We start from the raw sequence: 20,143 nt of genomic DNA on the forward strand, positions 1-20,143 counted from the left end.
TTTATTAGGTAATCACTTTGGTCAACAGCCGATGGTCAAAATGCTAAACAAACAGGGTGTTAGGTTTGTTCAGGGACCTAGTACACACTCATGCACTGAACAAGTGTTTGGTAATGGAAATTTTTTGTCTTCGTCTCTATAGGTGTCCATTGCAGGCCAGCCCGGAGGAGTGGAGGCAGCCCGGGCCAGAATCAGGGTATGTAAAAAACACTGGACAGTGGCTCGTAAATGCTTTATAGCTACTTATGTGTGAGCTCTGCATGAAAACACATGGTTAGTTCTTTCAGCCCTCACTGAACACTTTGGAAATAGCATTCCAACATGCTGTTCTGGTCAGTGGATGAATGTTTGTGAGTGGAAGTCATGCGTTGTTGGGGGCGGATCGTGTTGACATGTATAACACATAAAATTGTATATATATATATATATATATATATATATATATATATATATATATATATATATATATATATTTTTTTTTTTTTTTTTTTTAATCCTGCATTCCTCTGTGAGAAAAGGAAAAGCGTCTGTAGTGAGACTTAAATTGCTGCCCCCTGCTGGTGATATATTAACAGACGTTTTTTTATCACAGTAGTTTTTAGTCCTCATCCTGGAATAACCTTGTTCTTTAGTGTTTTTACAGTTACCCAAGATCCCCAAGATCTACCCAAAGAAAATAATTTTACTTACTAACTAATCAGCACAAAATAAGCATACATGGGAAAACGGCACAATATATGTCATACATGAGATTTAAATAGATATGCATTGTTTTTTGGTGGATGGATAAAAAAATATGGTGAAAACAGGGCAGGAGATTTGACACCCTCTGATGTAAAACACATGGCAATGACCCCGAGCTGTGCTGTTAAAAATTGTAAGCCTGTGTCCTGGGCTATTTGGTGTTTTTGCTGCTCTGGTTCGATTCAATGGAACCCGGGCCTTTTCCTCTGGTCACAAGCCTACCGAGGTTCTTCCTAACAAAAAAATAAACACAAAACAAGCTCAAACAAGACCAGATCTGCTGTCTTTGGGATTTTGTACAGAAACTGAGCCCCAATTAATTGTAGGTTTTTACACCAGAAATGGTAGCAAAGCCTTTTACCATTTATAAAGTAATTTGTAAGAAATGAGCACCTAGCCAGGAAGTCCAAGTGTGGGTTTTGAGTATAAGCAAAGCAATGTGGGTGAAACGTATACTTGGGAATGAAAGACCAACAAGCCGCTAGCTTTCTCTTTCTTTCTCTCACTCTCTGCCTCTCTCGCTTGCCATCTTTCTCGCGTGACTTGTGCCGCTGGAAATTCCACTCCTGACCACTCCAATCATCTCCACTTTTCCCCCCTTTTACTTTTGGTCTTTGAAGGAGTGCCTGCCTTAGTTTTTCTCATTTGTCTTGACAGCTAGTGGACAGCACGAAGAGAGATGGAGTGCGTTTGGCTGACCAATTTAAGTAGTAGACTGAAAGTTTTAAGTTTTGCTTTCTCTTTTCCTGCCAACGTGAGGCCAGAGTTCTGCAGGCTGATATTATTATATCGTTAAATTAATATTCATAAACTTTCAGGAAGGCTCTGTTACAATCCTGAGAAGCGTTTTCTTCTTGCTGTAGTTGTCTTTGCATGAAATACCAGCAAGATTAACCAGAACCCATGCGTCTTACTGGCAGTCAGAGATTTAAACTGTTATTTTAATGCTTCAGTGAGATTAGGCGATTAAAAAATTAGCCTAGCATTCTGCCGAGTCTGTTCTTTAATGAGGAGCCAGGATCTTTCTTTACAAATATGCAGAAAACCGAATGCATTACAGTTAGTAATACTCATTTAAAACCGATCCTTCCTTTCCGAGTAAAAAGTCATATATATGATGCTTTTATGAACAAAATCAGAACCTGTGTACTGGTTTTAAGCCCCATGGGAATAAGAAAATTGTAAGCTTACATTGACCGAAGGAATGTTCAATCGTAAGCACTTTGTCCACGACTGCTACTGATGTTTCTGCTCAGCCTGATGGATGGAGGCTTTTACATTTTAAGGGGAAGTTCCTTCCTTTACCACATCTAAAGGAGTTCACAAGGCCTTTCATTTTGGCCCCTGGTACAGAATGTGAGTGCACGCGCAGGCCCTGTCACATATGGGACTAATCAAGGGTGCATTTTGTCTGACTGGTCGCTCTTTGTTTACCATTTAATCCTAGGAGCATGTGAAGGATCAAAATTGTAGATGACGGTAATATGGAGCAATGTTTTTGCTCATGATTTGTGTGTGTGTGTGTGCTATGACTTGTTTTTCTAGAGTCCTTTGTAACATGCATTTATGACCGCAGGAATTTAGCTAAAAAAATAAAAACTCTCATTCTTTTGAGCATTTAAAACAGCGGTTTTGGGTGTGGCTTTGGCGAAGGTCACGCATCACCAATGATGGCGCCAAACAGTTCATTCCTGTGTACACCGATCAGCAAATATCAAATATCCCAGATAGATCATTTTTTGGTTTGTTTTTTAAAGGAGCTGCTGCCTCTGGTGTTAATGTTCGAGCTGCCGGTCATAGTACAGCTGAACCCTGATCCCAGTTCTCCGGCCATCCAGCACATCTCTCAGACATACAACATCTCTGTGGCCTTCAAACAGCGTTCTAGGCTCTACGGTGCTACTGGAGTTGTAAGGGGCTCCCAAAACAACATTGCAGCTGTGAAGGTATGCAAAACAGACACTTTTAGAGACTGAAAAACATTTTTTTCAACCCACACAGGTATTAAACTAAAACTTCAGATGCATTGTAATAAAAAAGCTAGACACACTTTTTTGTGAAAGTTCACTGGTGCAGGTAAATATGGCCGCAGTCTGTGTGCATTGCTATGAGAAGTTCCAAAGGTTAGTATTGGAATTGGAGCCTGATCTGTTATTCTTGATTATTCTATCAAGCCCAATGTTCCTCCTGAAGCCAGACATTGAGAAATAAGGTTCTAGGTCAGCCCTGAGAAGGCTACAGTGAAAAATATGTGCTAAGTGCTAGGGAGGTCATACAAATTCAAAAAACCAAATGCTTCTGCATGCAGTAAATGGGAGCCAAATAGGCCTTTATGCTGTTTACCTCTTCTTCCTGTCCAACAAGTGACCAATAAAAATTCTAGATCATTCCAGGAGGTTAAAAGAACATCTCATATTATTACAGGAAATAAAATTTTGCATGCATAATAGTGTGAATGAAATTTTTTTGAACAGTACAACTTTTTAGTAGAATTTATAATAATTTATTAGTATAATTAATATTAATAAATATAATATATTGATTTTATGAGTAGGTCATATACAGGAACTTGCAGGACAGATGCTCTACATTTTTTGCAAGGAATCTCAGTATCAGTCAGTACATTTTTCACTGCTGGACAATTTTCTGGACAAAGGAGTTAACACTTTTTTTTTTTTTTTTTCTGTTACTTCAGCATTTTTTTGTCTTTTTAACAGGAGTGTAGTTATATAAATCCCAAAATGCTTCTGCATGCAGTTAATGGCATCCAAATAGGCCACAGAAAATGCTGTTGACCTCTTTCTCCTGACCAACAACTGACCAATAAAAAATTCTTTCAAAAAATCTTTCATATACAGGTGCATCTCAATAAATTAGAATATCATTAAAAAGTTGATTTATTTGAGTAATTCAATACAAATAGAGAATATTATTAAGATTCATCACACACAGACTGATATATTTCAAGTGTTTATTTGTTTTTTGATGATTATGGCTTACAGCTAATGAAAACCCAAAATTCAGTATCTCAGAAAATGTTTATCTTGTGAAAAAGTTAATATTGGAGACACGTGGTATCACACTCTAATCAGCTAATTAAATCCAAACACCTGCAAAGGTTTCCTGAGCCTTTAAATGGAGTCTCAGTCTGGTTCAGGCTACACAATCATGGGGAAAGACTGCTGACTTGACAGTTGTCCAGAAGACGATCATTGACACCCTACACCCTGCAAATTGAGGCAGTAATTAACGCAAAAGGAGCCCCTACCAACTATTGAGTACATATACAGTAAATAAACATACTTTCCTGAAGGCCAACAATTCACAAACATTTTTTTTTTGATTGGCGTTATAAAGTATTCAAATTTTTTTAGATAGTAAATTAGTGTGTGTGTGTGTGTGTGTGTGTGTGTGTGTGTGTGTGTTGAATCTATATAATATACGAGTTTACTTTTAATGATATTCAAATTTATTAAGATGCACCTGTATATGTTATATGATTTTATATTATTACAGGATTACAAAGAATATTTCGTTTTTTTCTGTAACATGACAAAGTGCATCATTTTTTGTCTTATCAGCGAATAAAAGGTGCTTGTGAAAGAAACACAGAAACAAACTAGTTATAGGATTAGATGTAACCATAAATAGATAAAAACGTTATTTATTAAAGAAATTACAAATGAAACCTTTGGCAAGTTGAAGTAGAATTAGCTGAATAACACACTCCCGGCCATGATGCTATATGAATTTAAACCACGTTTGGGTGATGGCGATTGCATTACATCACGCATCCCTTTTTTTTTCCATTAAAGAGAGTTAAAGCTATCCAGTTCTTTGCTGTTTAGTTGCTGCTGATACAGGCAGGTCTGAGGAAAGCCACTGGAGGACCTGACCGATCTTTTCAGTGTTCTTTGTGGTTGTGCTGCAGAGGGGAACAGCCATGTTGCTGGAGCACTTAGCTGGAAGCCTGGCGAGTGCCATTTCCGTGAGCACACAGCTGGACATCGCTCCTCAGCACCACCTTGCCATGATGGGCCGCAACGGCAGCAACATCAAGCACATCATGCAGAGAACCGGCGCTCAAGTGCACTTCCCTGATCCGAACTGCCCGCAAAAAAAGTCTACCGTCTACATCCAGGGCACCATCGACTCTGTATGCCTGGCACGCCAGTACCTCATGGTAAAAAAAAAAAAAATTTTTAGGATGTTTTCTTATGTTCTGCTTTCAGGTTTTTTATTTACACTAACCAGGCATAACCTCATTGCCACCAACCAGGCATAACATTATGACCACCTGCCTAATATTGTGTTGGTCCCCCTTTTGCTGCCAAAACAGTCCTGACCCTTTGCGCATAAAAAGCATTAACTACTTCAGCAATTTGAGCTACAGGAGCTCGTCTGTTGGATCACGGACCAACCTTCACTCCCCATATACATCAATGAGCCTCGGTCGCCCATGAGCCTTTTGCTGGCTTACCACTGTTCCTTGCTTGGACCAGTAATAGATACCGACCACTGCAGACCAGGAACACCCCACAAAAGTTTTGGAGATGCTCTGACCAAGTCGTCTAGCCATCACAATTTGGCCGTTGTAAAAACTCGCTCAAATCCTTACTCTTGCCCATTTTTCCTGCTTCTAGAACAAAATGTTCACTTGCTGCCTAATATATCCCACCCACTAACAGGTGCCATAATAAGGAGATAATCAGTGTTATTTACTTCACTCGTCATAATGTTACAATGTCATAATTTTATGCCTGGTTGGTGTATATATTTCTATACTTTTTCTGTCTCTTTTCCTTCTCTTTTGCTGTGTAAGAAAAACTCTTTAGCTGTCACTATCTGTTGCAGTGTTCTTCAGATGTCTGGGCCCTCAGGTCAGCTTAGTAAGATATCCTGTAGTAGAAGAAGAGAATAAGGCTCCATTAAGGGGTGGTCAGTGAGAATGAGAGTGGGGGTGGCAGCACACAGAGCAAAAAAAGAAGAGAAATAGCATAAACATAGGATCCTCGTTCAGGAACACACAAGTAGAGAATGTTCCCTTTGCGCTTTGTGGGAAAACAAAGCCATTGCAGCACAGAGAAGCCTCATCTCTTCTTAGCTATGCAGCTCTCAGCCCAATAACACTCTCTTGTATTATTAGATAGTATTGGAGCTGATAAAATTACAGCAACATACAAAAATGTTTTTTTTATATATTTTGTGCACTATAACATTTCTGTTATGTATCTATTATAAAAGATATAAAAGTTTGCCTTAATTATGTGCCAGTGGGCCAATTTAATTCCTTCTTTCAACAGGAGACATTTTAAGAAAGCAGCTTCATAAAAAATTAGATTTCAATTGAGTAAGCCAAAGATGACAACAGTAAGGGAAAAATACATGAGACATCATGAAGCAACCTTGAACCACATTCCAAGAAAACTCATCCTCTTCCTCTTGGTGTTCCGTCACACAACTAGTGTGATTTATAAATCATTAAGGTATACAGATGTAAAAGACTCAAGACAAACAGCACTTAGATTGTTAAAAGGATATTTGTTATTAACATCAGGGTCTTTTTGCAATCGCTATTTAGTGCTTTGATGAATCTGTGGATCGATGCTGAAGATTAATATCTATTTTAATATTTTAAAAGCGAATTACAGGATGCACCTGTATACTTACTATACCTGAATACTTATATACATGTGATTTATTTTATTTTATTTTATTTTAATTTGCAAAAATTTCAAACACACTTCTTTCCTATGAGGGAAATGTTTGTAGAATTTTGTGGAAAAATAATGAATTTAATCCATTTTGGAATAAGACTGTAACAAAATGTGGAAAAAGTGAAGCGTGGTGAATACTTTCCAGATGCTCTGTAAGTGCAATCTTACAATATACTGGTGAAGTTATAGACTGGAGGCTCAAAGGGAGAGCAATTTATTAACGTAGCAGCAGAAGATACGAGGTCAAAACCTTTTTATCAATCACATCCTCAAATAATTGAGTCCAACATCTCTGTTTAGATCTTTGGGAAGTTTGGTGAGTGTATTAAAAGCATAAAGCTAAAGGTTCTAGAGCATTCTCAGTGGTTCCAGAGTGCCCGCTGGGCTTGTTGAGTTTATACGCAATGTGAGTTTCCTCAATGCTGTACCTGCTGATGTTGTTCCTCTCCACATGAGAACGAGAGGGTGGATCCCAGTACAATAACTGTAGCTTTGGTACTTTAGGATGTGAGCCAAGTAGTTATTGGGGCACTTAAAGTTCCAGTGATTTAAAACTGTGTTGAAAGTTGCTTTCCATTCCTTCTTTCTCACTGTCTGGTGGTGTGTGTTTGTGTGTGTGGGTGTGACACAGGGCTGCCTACCGCTGGTCCTGATGTTTGATATTAAAGAAGACGTTGCAGTAGATCCACAGTGCGTCACATCTCTCATGGAACAGCTGGATGTTTTTATCAGTGTCAAACCCAAACCCAAACAGCCTAGCAAGGTAACACACACACACACACACACACACACACACACACACACACACACACACACACACACACACACACACACACACACACACACACACACACACACAGTCAAGGCTGTAAAATGTTATAACCCATAACCTGTAAACGAGTCCGTAATTCTAATCTCAGGCTGGATTAGTGTAACAATGCACTGTATGGCAGGCACATGTATGTAAAAGTAGCATGTGGTTTTAACTCGAGAATCTGGGCATAGAAAGCTTTTCTCAGCATTCATTTTCATATCCTTGCTCACAGTCAGACAACGAAACAGGATCTCGTGTTTTTCCACGACCGGCTCCGTTCTAAATCAGCAGACTGCAAATCGCCATTTTAGCATATAACTCCAAATGATATGCTGATTAGCCTGTTTGTTATTCCATTTCTTGAAAGGCCCTCTATTTTAAAAGTACTACTTTTGAATAATGCTTAGGGTGGGCAACAAGTTCATTCTGCATACAGTATATGAGTTCAGGATGATCAGGCACACTCACGTGAGCTAGCCTTCCTTTCCATAATCATTTTCATATATTTGATTAGCTGGAACGATGCAAGGCATGGTTCTCGTTACAGTCTTTATGGAACGTTTTGGTTCATTCAGGCAATTTTCCACATCAAGGACAGTCAGTCAGCCATATCCATTTCCAGTATATCCAGTATTTTTCAAATATTTATATTTTTTCAACTATTTGGTTTTCTGCATAATATACATTGTGTAAAACGACAAAATAGTGTACAGCAAAAAGACAAAAATATTCATAAAGTTGTCCAAAATCTGCTGTAATGTTACAGGGTTCAGATACAGTGTGATATTTTGTTTATGGTTTACAGGATGTTGTATTTTAAGTCATTAAAGTCTTAAGTGATATTTCTAATGACTAGGATGCAGTTGGGGGAATAGAGTAGGCATTTTGGGTAAGGCAGACTAATGTGAGGCAAACTTTGTATTTGTGTATTCTTTGTGTATTCTTTATCAATTCGCCAGCACAGTTGGACCATACAGAGCTGTGAAAATTACAAAATGTTTTTTTAGGATTTTAGGACATCAGTGACTCCATGTTGCTTTTATAACTGTTATAGTCAGTGATAGTGAAGAGTGTGGAGAGGAACGCCCTGAACATGTATGAAGCCCGTCGCTATCTACTGGGCCTAGACAGCAGCGGAGTGTGTGTGTCCATCTCCACCTCCTCCAACAGTAGTAGTAGCAGCAGCAGCCCTCCGTCTACCCTGACCCCAGCTCTCAGCTGCCCCGTTGGCATCGATATACTCACCTCTGCCAGCTTAGGGCTCACCAGCTTGGGTAAGTGATGCATGATTTTTTTTCCCTTTAATTAAGTATATAGTGCTGTGCAAAGGTTTTAGGCAGGTGGAAGAAAAAGCTATATGTAAGAATGCTTTAAAAAATAGTGTTAATAGTTTGTTTTTAATCAATAAACAAAACGGAAAGTAAATGAACAGAAGAGAAATCAAAATCAAACCAATATTTGGTGTGAGCACCCTTTGCTTGCAATCAGCATCTATTCTTCTAGGTACTCTTGCACACAGTTATTGAAGGAACCCGGCAGGTAGGTTGTTCCAATCATCTTGGGGAGCTAACTAAAGATCATCTGTTGATGTAGGCTGCCTCAAATCATTCTGTCTCTTCATTTAATCCCAGACAGACTTAATGAAGTTGAGATAAGGCCTCTGTGGGGGCTAAACCATTACTTTCAGGGCTTGAAAGGAGCCTGCCTGATAGTATTGCCTGATGGATAAGAACAGTATCTGCCTGTATTACTCAGCATTGAGGACACCGTTAATCCTGACCAAATTTCCAACTAATTTTGCAGAAATGCACCCCCAAACTTGCAAGGAACCTCCATCATGCTTTACTTTTTCCTGCAAAAACTAATTTTATCGCTCTCTACCCCTTCAGCAAACAACTTGCTTTGTGCTACAGCCAAATTGTTCAAATTTTCACTCATCAGTCCAGAGCACCTGCTGCCATTTTTCTGCAGCCCAGTTTCTATGGCTTTTTGAAAGACATCTTCTGGCCAGACTTCTCCACAAAGTAGATGTTTATACCTGGGTCCCACTGGTTTCTACCATTTTGTTGATGGCACTGTGGGACATTTTGTGATTTCAAAGGGGAATAAACATAATGTGTCCTTTATCTGCTACATAAAGTTTCCTTGGCCGACTGCGTCTACTGTCCTTAACGCTGCCCTTTTGGCGGTTTTCTCTTGCTTTTTCCAAATAGCTTAAACAGCACATCTTGAAATCACAGTCTGCTTCTAAATCTTTGAAAGAGACTTTGCTGAAACTTTGCTGAAACTACCCTGTGTCTTGTTTTGCCATTGTGTATGGCCTGTGACATAAAGCAGCAGATTTTTGCTGTTCCTCACCCAATTTCAAGCCTCTTGCACAGCTGTTTCTGTTTTAGTAATGACTGGGTTTGAACCTACATATGAAATTGATGATCATTAGCACCTGCCTGGTATAATTGGTTACTTGACGCTTGTCTTACAAAAGTGTAAAAGTGTACAAATTTTGCAAAATTAAGAATTTAAAGCCACATTTCAGATTTTTCTTCTGTTCTCTCACTTTTGTAACTTTTAAATGAACTTTTTTTTTGTACAATTTGCATTTTGTAAATTGAATAAACATTTTTGAAAGCATTCTTACTTTACAACATTTCTTAACACCTGCCTAAAACACATTACATACTGTATATCTACAGATGTTATTTATTTATTTATTTATTTATATAAAAATCCAGCAGATTTTGAGGGGTCCACAGAGTAAACAGTTGCTGAAGTGTGATGAATATTAGATCTGATTTATCAATCTTTTATCAAAGTTGTGATCTTTGTAGACTAAAAATTGTAAATAAAATGTGTTCCAGGTGCACAAGTCTTGCGAACGCTGATTTTTGAAAATTATGATACAAAATAAATGACAATCACTTAATAATTACAAAATTGCATTTTAAGCCCAAGCTGATTTAGATTTAGTGCCAGCCACAAAACTCTATAAAAGCTCACAAAACTGTAAACAGCAAAATGATGACTAAATAGCGAAAGAGCATCCTAAGTGCGGTGTGTGATAAATCTTCCACTAATGGAAATCAGCTATTGCATCATGTCAGCAACCAGATGCACAGACCTACTCGGCTCCTTTTATAGGAGGCCATTTCTTTTGTCCTTATTAAAAAGTCTCATTGGATAAAATTTATGGGTTTGTGGATTCACATTACAGACTGTCCTTTGTATAAGTTGGTTTCACAAACCCAAAAGGTCTTGTAGGATACAATCAATTTGCAGAACTAACTGAATTTTAATGAATGCTACTTACAAGCATACATTTCATAATTAATCCTTTATGTCCATGTTTTGTTAGCAAAGGAAAGACTTTATTGCTTATAGTTATATTTTCTATCCATATTACAGGTCTGCTTGGTCCTACAGCTGCTTCCTTGAGTGCTCCATCCACCCCCAACTCTATCCTTAATGCCCTTAATAGCTCCATCAGTCCCCTGCATGTCCCTTCATCTGGAACACCCAGTCCTACTCTTTGGTCCAACTCACTGGCCAGTCCGACCAGCACACCAGGTGAGAGAAACGCACACATGTGCGCGCGCACACACACGCACACACACACACACACACACACACACACACACACACACACACACACACACACACACTCACTCACTTTTTCAGCTGCTTGTTGAGCTTGGACTATATTTCATTGGACTTTCATTTCATTTTTTATAACTTGGGCACACTATACAGCTTCATTCACACTAACAAAATGTATGTTAGCTAAGATAGCCAGTCAGGGATCCCCGGTCAGGGAACCATCCCCAGCCACTCTCAGTGCCGGTCCCAAGCCCGGATAAATTGGGGAGGGTTGCGTTAGGAAGGGCATCCAGCGTAAAACATGTGCCAAATTAAAACGTGCGGAGGATCCGCTGTGGCGACCCCTAACGGGAGAAGCCGAAAGAAAGTTTTTTATTGCATTTCATAAAAGAATATATGAATAGACTCAAATAGTGTACCTTTCTATGTGCAAATAGCTTTTCTTTTTGTCTTATTCATAAACTTTTATTGACAGTATAAAAGCATATAGTATTTTAAAGAATAACAAGAAATAAAATGTACATAATTCACCATTATCGCTAACTCTTATTAATACTAACTAATACTTTTTCAGAATCGGAATATATTACTGATCCCATAGGTTGAAATTGCTTAATGCAGTTAAGGACACATTAACGTCTTTGTTCGGCACAGGCGCTGTGAGGCTAATGTACCGATGTCATGGATGTCAACTTCATCTAAAATCTTTTGTGCATGCTTATACAGCCAATAACTTTTGTTTTATAGGACACAAATTACAGTGCATCCAGAAAGTATTCACAGCGCTTCACTTCCTTTGTTACAGCCTAATTCCATAATGGATACAATTTATTACAAATGAAAAAAGAAAAAGAAATACGTGCATAAGTATTCACAGCTATTGCGCAATACTTTGTTGATGCCCCATTGGCACCAATTACAGTCAAGTATTTTCTGAGTGTGATGCTTCAAGCTTGGCACACCTATTTTTGTGCAGTTTCTTTCATTCTTTTTTGCAGAACCTCTCAAGCTGCATCAGGCTGGGCTATTTCCAGATGCACTATAAGAACAATTGTTTGTGGATGGCTGACAATAAGATTCATATGTGCTTTCTGAACAACTAATTCCACATTTAATCCCAATGGTGGTTGGTTTTCCTAGGTTGGAGTGAAAGAACTCAAGTGTCCTGCATGGCACTGAGTCCTGACCACAACCTCAATGCTGTTTTGTCTGAATAAGCATACGTCCCTACAGGCGTGCTCAAAACTTTTAGGGAAACCTTCTGAGATGTTTGGAGGATATTATTATACATCTGGAATAATATGTTTAAAATCTCATATTAGTGTGATGGTCAGGTGTCTACAAACCTTTTAGCATTTTAAAGATTTTTTTTTCTGCCAAAACCTCTAGGTTTTTCATCACCCTTGATGATCCATCCAGCCACTCAGGCCACACTGACCAACATCCTTCTCCAGAGTTACACACAGAATACACCATCTCCTCCACCTGGCCTTGCCCCAATAGATCCACAGGTCAATGGAGTCACAGACTGCAACAAGGTTGTATCCTCCCTGGTGACATAGCCTCAACAGTTTTTTGATAGCTGTTAGACTAGAAAAGAATTAAAAGAAATAATTAAAATACTTATGTCATTTGAATAAAATGAGCATGCACTGAAATGGATCTGCATCTGTTTTGTGCTGTAGACCTCTATGTACAGCAGAATGTCTGCTTCCTCACTGGCTGACAAAGTTCTGAATGCGGCACATGGAGATTCTGTCCAGGATGCTAGTTCCCACTGTCCATCTAAAACACTGTCCAGCAAGTCCAGTCAGGATCGAGGTACTTTCATACTGGAGTAAATATGCTGTAGTATGAACATAACAAGGTTTAACATACTCACTCACTGCTCTAGGCACTTTTTTGGTTCAGTAAGCAGATGTTTTACTTGGCACATACTACAATTGTATTTATGTATATTTCAGAATGGTAGCATGGAAATGATTGTATATATAAAGTGTATGTTTAAATTTGTATACTTGCATTATGTTAGTTTTTTTAAAGGCAACACCTTGAGTAGTCGAATCTCCTGGAAGAAATGTGTTTTTCTAGTTGTGTTAGCTGTGAAGTAGTTACAAGTTACACATTTTTTTTCTGCCAATTCTCATGTTATTCAGGAATAAATGTGGTGAATTGCTTGATTGGCACTAACCCCCTGACCTTCTTCAGATTGTAATTGGATTGTATTGACTTTGGCTAGTTCATTTATGTATTAATATGAGTTCGGCTTCCAAATGGTTAAGCCATGCTTTCCTGAAGGCCAAGCATTTCCGTATTCCTGCATTGTAACCAGTAAGATGTGTTTAAGTTGGCTGAACTTCTAAACGCCAGGAAAAGGGTATGGTTTCTGTCCCTTACTCGGTCTAGGAGTCAAATTAAACTAGAGTTTCCTGTCTTTGGTGAGCAGTGAGACTGTAATTAGGGTGGTCGACTCAGATTCCTTTATGCCAAGAGTAGTCATGCTATACGTTTGTTAACCAAAGATGTTTGTCATTTGGCTCAGAGGTGTGTGTGTGTGTGTGTTTGATTCAGGATCTGATACTTTTGTGGAGGTGGGCATGCCACGGAGCCCCTCACACTCGGGCAGCAGCAGTGAACTAAAGCAGATGCTGACCTCGTGTAAAACCGCCTCAGGCAAGAGGCAGGCTGTGGAGTTACTTCAGGGCACAAAGAACTCTCATTTACAGTATGTTCTCACATCCTTATGCACACAATATCAGCTGCTACATACACTGATACTTTGATTTTGAGAGCATTTACAGTATACTAGAGACTGGAATCACTAATGTTATCTGGATGTTTTTTTGGTTGTAGTTAAGTTGTTGTCATTATATAACAAATAACTTCTTACAAAGAACTTACAAAAACTACTTTTTCTGTTCTCTTTCCCTCTTGCTATACTGCTCTTTACCTCTTTTACAGTTCAGACTGTTTGCTTTCTGACTCGGACTCTAGTGTGTCTGAGAGTCCTGTGGCAGATAAACGGGCTCCGGGCAGTGAGAGGGCGGCCGAACGAGCTGCCCAGCAAAACTCTGAACGCATTCGTCTCCCGCCCCAGTCATCTTTCACTAACATGCAGGTATTCCAAAGGGTTCTTTTTTATGTTTTTTATCTTCAGTTACCAGACCCACTGTGACTACAACATCAGTCACAGTGCTCAGGATATATACTCCAGGTCTGCACCAGGAATCTTTATGCTAAATCTTTTTCAGTGAGTCATGCTGCATAGGTTTGAGTGGAACCGGGTTCACTTTTCTTTCTGAAACCAGTGTAAAGTAAACTGTCCATAAATGTATGTTAAATATGTGTGACAGAATGAGGCAGTGTTTAGTTTGTGCCTTTGCTTTCCTGTAAAGCAAGCTGGCAGGTTATATATGATGACCATCTTCTTCTCCCCATATGCTAAACACTCTTTGATTCTGTTTTTCTCTCCAGGCATTTGATTATGAGCAGAAGAAGTTGCTGGCAACCAAAGGTATGTGGTTGACAAACTTGATCTCTTTTGAAGGGTTGGTATCCTGCCTATGAATTCTGTTCATCCCCAATTTCCTGTCTCCGGTTTCCTCCAACGTTCCAAAACCATGCCAGTTGTTTTACCAATGACTCTAGTTATTACACCAAATTGCCACTTGCTGTCAATGACTGTGTTATTTATGGTGCCATAAGATGGACTGGCATACAACCAGTGTGATAGCCCAACCCTGATTGGGATGAAGCGATCACTGACGTGTTTTAGTCCAGTGTGGAATTAGAATCAAAGGGGCTGAATTTCCAAGGACAAAATATATTACAGGGTTTAGCATGTCATTACAATCTTGGTTTGTTTTAGAATAAAACTCCTGCAATTCTGCTACAATAAGCAAGATTTGTAATAAGCTTTTTTTCATTTCTTGCGTTGCTCCGTCTTTGACGATGCCAAATATTAAACTAAAAGCGTGTAATAGATATTGGCTACGTGAAAAAGATATTGTTGTTTTCACATATTTATTAAAGGCATGTCTACAAAAGTACTGTGTAAATTTTTAATTATGCCAAGGAGTTCTAAAAAAGATCTGTGGTGTTATGCTTTTTTCAGCCATGCTAAAGAAGCCGGTAGTGACGGAGGTGCGGACGCCAACAAACACATGGAGCGGCTTGGGTTTCTCCAAGTCCATGCCTGCGGAAACCATTAAAGAGCTGCGCAGGGCCAACCATGTGTCCTACAAGCCTACCATGTCCACTACCTATGAGGTGAGACATGTTCTTCTCATGGTGATTCAGGGGATGGGCTTTTCCATTTCTAGAGTCAAGCCTTATGTCTTTTGGTGGAATGCACACTTGTCGATCTCAGATACCTCAGGTAAATACATAAATAGAATATATTCTGGACCTTTTCCAGAGTGTTCATTGGTATCAGTTCATGATCTGGTACAGTTTGTTCAGAGTTAATGCTTGCTACTGTAATTTAGAGTCGAGGTAAATCTTTCAGATGTGCTCAGATTTTCACAAGCACAGCCAGTAAGGGAAGCTTGTGGCTACAGTGAGCAGTGGTGATATAGCATGTGTGTCATGGCAGGGAACTCCTCTGTCGTTATCACGCTCCAACAGCAGAGAAGGAATAGGAAGTGGCAGCGACTCGGACAACTGGAGGGAGAGGAACGGGAGCGGGCTCCCGTCACACAGTGATTTTCCAACGCCCATCAGTCCCAAGAGAAAGCAGAACAAGTCAGGTGAGCTGGTCAGCAAGGCAGTAGAAATTACATGAAGCTGCAGTCCTGCTGTCTTCCTTCAAGACAGCTGATGTAGCTTGAAATGTGGACTATTTTTGCAGTGACAAGAAAACAAATTGTCCTGGCTAACAAAAACCTTTGGCTTGGTTGATTTAAGTGCAGACATATTGGCAGGTTTGAATAAAACGGGCCTAATTTTTGTTTTTTGCAGTAGAACACTATCTGAGCAGCAGCAACTACACGGACTGCATCTCCTCAGTGACTGGGAGTAATGGCTGTAACCTCAGCTCCTCTCTAAAAGGCTCTGACCTGCCAGAGCTTTTCAGCAAGCTGGGCCTAGGGAAGTATACTGATGTCTTCCAGCAACAAGAGGTACTGGCTCAGAAATTGCGTCTCATACTATCAGATAGGGGTTGATGGCACAAGAAAAAATATTTTCCCATAGAGGAAAGTTAAATGCCCAGCTGGTTCATGTTTTATTCCACATCTAATATTGTTGGCATGTAATCAGATTTCTGAAGGCTTCTCTAAAGCAATTCTTTCCAATTTGAGATGATGAATTTTAATCCTCTGGTCTAAGTAAATGAAAATCCATACTGTGAATTTATTATGTAAGCTCCTACATGGTCAAAGAGACACAGTTTTTTTTCTGCTTTACAGATTGACTTGCAGACGTTCCTCACACTGACCGATCAGGACTTGAAGGAGCTGGGCATCACCACATTCGGAGCACGTCGAAAAATGCTGCTGGCCATCTCAGGTTAGGTTTTTTGTTGTAATTATTCTACCTGATTAAAAACATTCAGAGTCTCAGAAGACCCAGCCATGATTTAGATTAAAAGTGGATGAATGCATGCATGGATGGAGCTGTCAGATACTTACACACGTCAGGCCCCATTTCATTGTCTATACTAATATCAAACAAGACCCTTTTGAGTTTGTTCCCAAGTTTATACAGCATTTGGTTTGCACAAAAGTTGCACAAATGATTGCAATCAACTTGGAACATAGATGCGGCAAAACTCGCCCACAACAGACAACAGCTTTTTACAATTTGACATTGCTGTTTCCTTTAATGCTGATGATCCCCCGAAGGAAAAAAAACACAGAGTTTAGATCTGAGGCTAGCTCAATATCCTCTGTTTTTTTCAGTGTTAATACTTGTTATATATGGCCAATGCTGATATGGTAGTAAACTTCAGAGCTTGGAGGTACAAGGAGGACAAGTCAGTTTGTGCTGAGGACAGGAAATGCCTGTGGACCAGTGTTTATTTCTTTTGCTGAGGTCCTGAACAGGTCAGAAATGTAGTGTAGTCTGGGTTTATGGACTGTGGTACTCAGAGATCATCCTCCCTCACTTTTTGTGTCCTCTGTAAGGAAACAAATACATTACATGGAGCTCATGATCTGTCAAACATGTATTTTTAAAGATCAACAGTGCTTGTTGCGTATTGGATGGATGGAAGGATGGATGGATGGATGGATGGATGGATGGATGGATGGATGGATGGATGGATGGATGGATGGATGGATGGATGGATGGATAGATAGATAGATAGATAGATAGATAGATAGATAGATAGATAGATAGATAGATAGATAGATAGATAGATAGATAGATAGATAGATAGATAGATTGATTGATTGATTGATTGATTGATTTGAACATCCTATTCCACATTTAGTGCCCATAAGCTGTTTGTAGGTTTGCAGGGGTGGCAAAAGTACGCATGCTAATATATGCACATATTAATATATTATTACAAAAGAATTTCAAATTTTCTTATGTAATGAAAGTATCCAGGCTGAAAAAACAGTATACGTATATAAATATAACACAAGCGAAGAAAAGATGATGATGATCAGTCTCAATCATGTTTACATCACTTATGCCCTGCTCATTGTTACCTTCATAGGCTAGCTTACATCTGTGGTGCCATGAAATGATACACCAGTGGTAGATTGAAAAATCAATGACAAGAAATAAGTTGATGGGCTGAAAGCGGTGCACAATGCTAGGAAAAAATATTGGTCATGTCACCAATAGATAAAAACTAAAGTAACGAGCCTGGTTTGAAAATGTAAGAAGTAGAAAGTACAGATATTTGTGTGAAAATGTAATGAGAGAAAGGAAAAAGTTGTCAGAAAAATAAATATTACTGATAAAAAACATTTAATGCTAATTCATCCACAGACATCTAATACAATTGTGTGCCTCTAACATTGTGATAACAGTTTGGTGAAGAGCCACATATAGCTGGAAAAGTCAGGTTTTCCAATACTGCTGTCCATATATTTTAGATATTTCCTAAAGTTAAAATGGGCAAACAAGGTTGCAATTTTCAAAGCTCAATGTTGTTTACTTGTCTCATGATTATTGCACAGGTGATGTAGCATACAGTAGCGTTCAGAAATATAGGAAACATATGAAATATGAACATAGAAATATAATAAAAAAATTTCCTTTGTTAATCATTTCATGGTGCACTAACAGAGAGAACATACTCACATGTTACAAAATATAAAAACATACAAAAAAATACAATTTCAAGAGATATTATTGAAAAAAAAACATTACTGTGAAGTATACACAGAACTATATGGTGTGCAAAATGTCAATGTTATCTTAATAATAGTGCAAAAAAAAAGATAGAATAAAATACAAAAAATGCAAATTGATATGAGAGCATCAACCTAGGCAGCTTTCTCAGTGGCAGCATTTCCAGCATTGGTAAATAAGCTTACTAACACCTTCTACTGCTGATGTATTTTACAGACCTGAACAAGAACCGAAGGAAACTCTTTGAGCCGCCCAACATCCGGTCCTCATTCCTGGAGGGGGGCGCCAGCGGGCGTCTGCCGCGCCAGTACCATGCCGAAATTGCCAGCGTGAGTGGGCGCTGGTGAGTGCTGGTCCACCCACCCTTGTGTTACTGTTACACAGACAGCCTTAACTGCACAAAGCCATTCCTGATGCTTTAATAAACAGTATATACTGGACCAAACTCTAGGAATCAGTGCCAAAAATAAAAAGTCTTTGGAAAGAAGGTTGAGGACTTTGGAGGACTTGTGTAAATGTTGATAACTGTGTAAAATATGGTTCTCTATGCAGTATGGTACTCGTGTGGAAATGAAGGGAATCCTGAAGGATTCATGAAGCTCCTGCACTGTTGTTGTATAAGGAGCTATCTCTGTGTACTTAGTTCATGGTTTTTTTTATTTATATCCTTGTCTTAGACTTGTGTCATACTAATTCTTTGCACTTTAAGAGTACTAAATACTTTGCCTATCGGCTGATTCCTCTTAATCCGCCCTACAAGATGTGCATGGAGCGTATATAGCACTTACATCATGGTTCTTTTATTTTCAGCTTTTTTTTGCAATGCATCAGAACTCTGTTTACTCATCAATTTCATTCAAGCAATATAGTTTTAGGTCTTTTTTGTTTAGCTGGCACAAGGACAAAGAACCTCTCTGATTATCTCTGATTATCACCAACCATCCTCAGGCCAGAGGTGTGCATCGGGACTAGGACCGCCGCTAAAAAAGGTCTCGAATGATTTTACTCAGTAATCCTTGATGTAAAATCTTACTAGGCACAAACAAAGTACCAAGCAGTACCACAGCATTGCCTTTCATTTAGATGTTTTTTGGGATATCATGTTCCAAGAACAGTCGTGTATTTACCATGGATTTGGCAACCATGCAAAAAGGTATTTGCACTAGTTAGTGTAGTGCAGGAAACAACGAATTGCTCATTTATTTATATTTCGAAAAACGTCACCAAGTTAATCTGAAAATATCTAAAAACACACAGCAGTGCCATTATATAAGGTTTAGCCATTGCATTTGTTGCACAAAAATGGCTATGGTGATACTTACAAAGAACATATTTACGTTTAATCACCACATTATCTGTGTAAAGCTGCTTTGAGACAATGTTCATTGTTAAAAGCGCTATACAAATAAAAATGAATTGAATTGAATTGAATACTCAAATTGCCTAAAAAAATTATGTTGTACTTTGTTTTAGAAAAAAAGTAGCGGTCAGATCAAACATGAATAAAATTCTCCCAGTGAAAACATGAATTCACTGAAGGGGAAAGGACGGTGGACATGCATTTGCTCTTGGCAGTGGTTATTTTCCTGTCATGTTTTAGGTGAATATCGACCTGTGAACTTGCAAGTGTTGGATTTGTCAGCCAGTAGCTTCTTTGTGGTATTTTAAATTGTTAAAAAAATAGGTATGAAGGAGCTGCTTTGTATTCAGTATCAGTCATTCAAGACTTTTCCGTTTTTTTTATCGGTTCTCGCTGTGCAACTGCAAGAAAATAGCCGACTCTTCCACTAACACACTTTAGGCTTTTTGACGGCTTTTTTGTTTTGCTTATTTTTTCTCTCTGGCTTCTACGATATTCTTCTTAGCAACATTTAAGCTGAATATTTGTTTCAATCCTGAGCATTACTAATGCAGCATTTAGTTTGCAAGGTCCAGCTGTTTTAACTACCTCTTTGTCTGCTTTTCA

The 20,143-nt window shown here is 38.8% G+C and overlaps 1 protein-coding gene across 2 annotated transcripts in view; it reads left to right on the forward strand.

Annotated features, from left to right (window-relative positions):
- Positions 1-19,395, forward strand: part of bicc1 (BicC family RNA binding protein 1) — a 71,092-nt gene extending 51,697 nt beyond the window's left edge. Inside the window, exons 6-21 of one of the 2 annotated variants that reach the window (XM_083556944.1) lie at positions 143-196; positions 2,502-2,690; positions 4,676-4,927; positions 7,093-7,224; positions 8,330-8,549; positions 10,678-10,839; positions 12,259-12,407; positions 12,555-12,690; positions 13,441-13,594; positions 13,831-13,987; positions 14,344-14,383; positions 14,984-15,138; positions 15,464-15,617; positions 15,829-15,989; positions 16,278-16,377; positions 18,394-19,395. In XM_083556944.1, coding sequence (XP_083413070.1) covers positions 143-196; positions 2,502-2,690; positions 4,676-4,927; positions 7,093-7,224; positions 8,330-8,549; positions 10,678-10,839; positions 12,259-12,407; positions 12,555-12,690; positions 13,441-13,594; positions 13,831-13,987; positions 14,344-14,383; positions 14,984-15,138; positions 15,464-15,617; positions 15,829-15,989; positions 16,278-16,377; positions 18,394-18,524 — 2,346 coding nt within the window. In that variant the 3' untranslated portion in view covers positions 18,525-19,395. The remainder of the gene's footprint in view (positions 1-142; positions 197-2,501; positions 2,691-4,675; positions 4,928-7,092; positions 7,225-8,329; positions 8,550-10,677; positions 10,840-12,258; positions 12,408-12,554; positions 12,691-13,440; positions 13,595-13,830; positions 13,988-14,343; positions 14,384-14,983; positions 15,139-15,463; positions 15,618-15,828; positions 15,990-16,277; positions 16,378-18,393) is intronic. The other variant, XM_083556945.1, reaches the window with a different exon arrangement.
- The last annotated feature ends 748 nt before the right edge of the window (positions 19,396-20,143 follow it).

Source organism: Silurus aristotelis (assembly GCF_946808225.1).
Source record: "Silurus aristotelis genome assembly, chromosome: 12".
NCBI lineage: Eukaryota > Metazoa > Chordata > Actinopteri > Siluriformes > Siluridae > Silurus > Silurus aristotelis.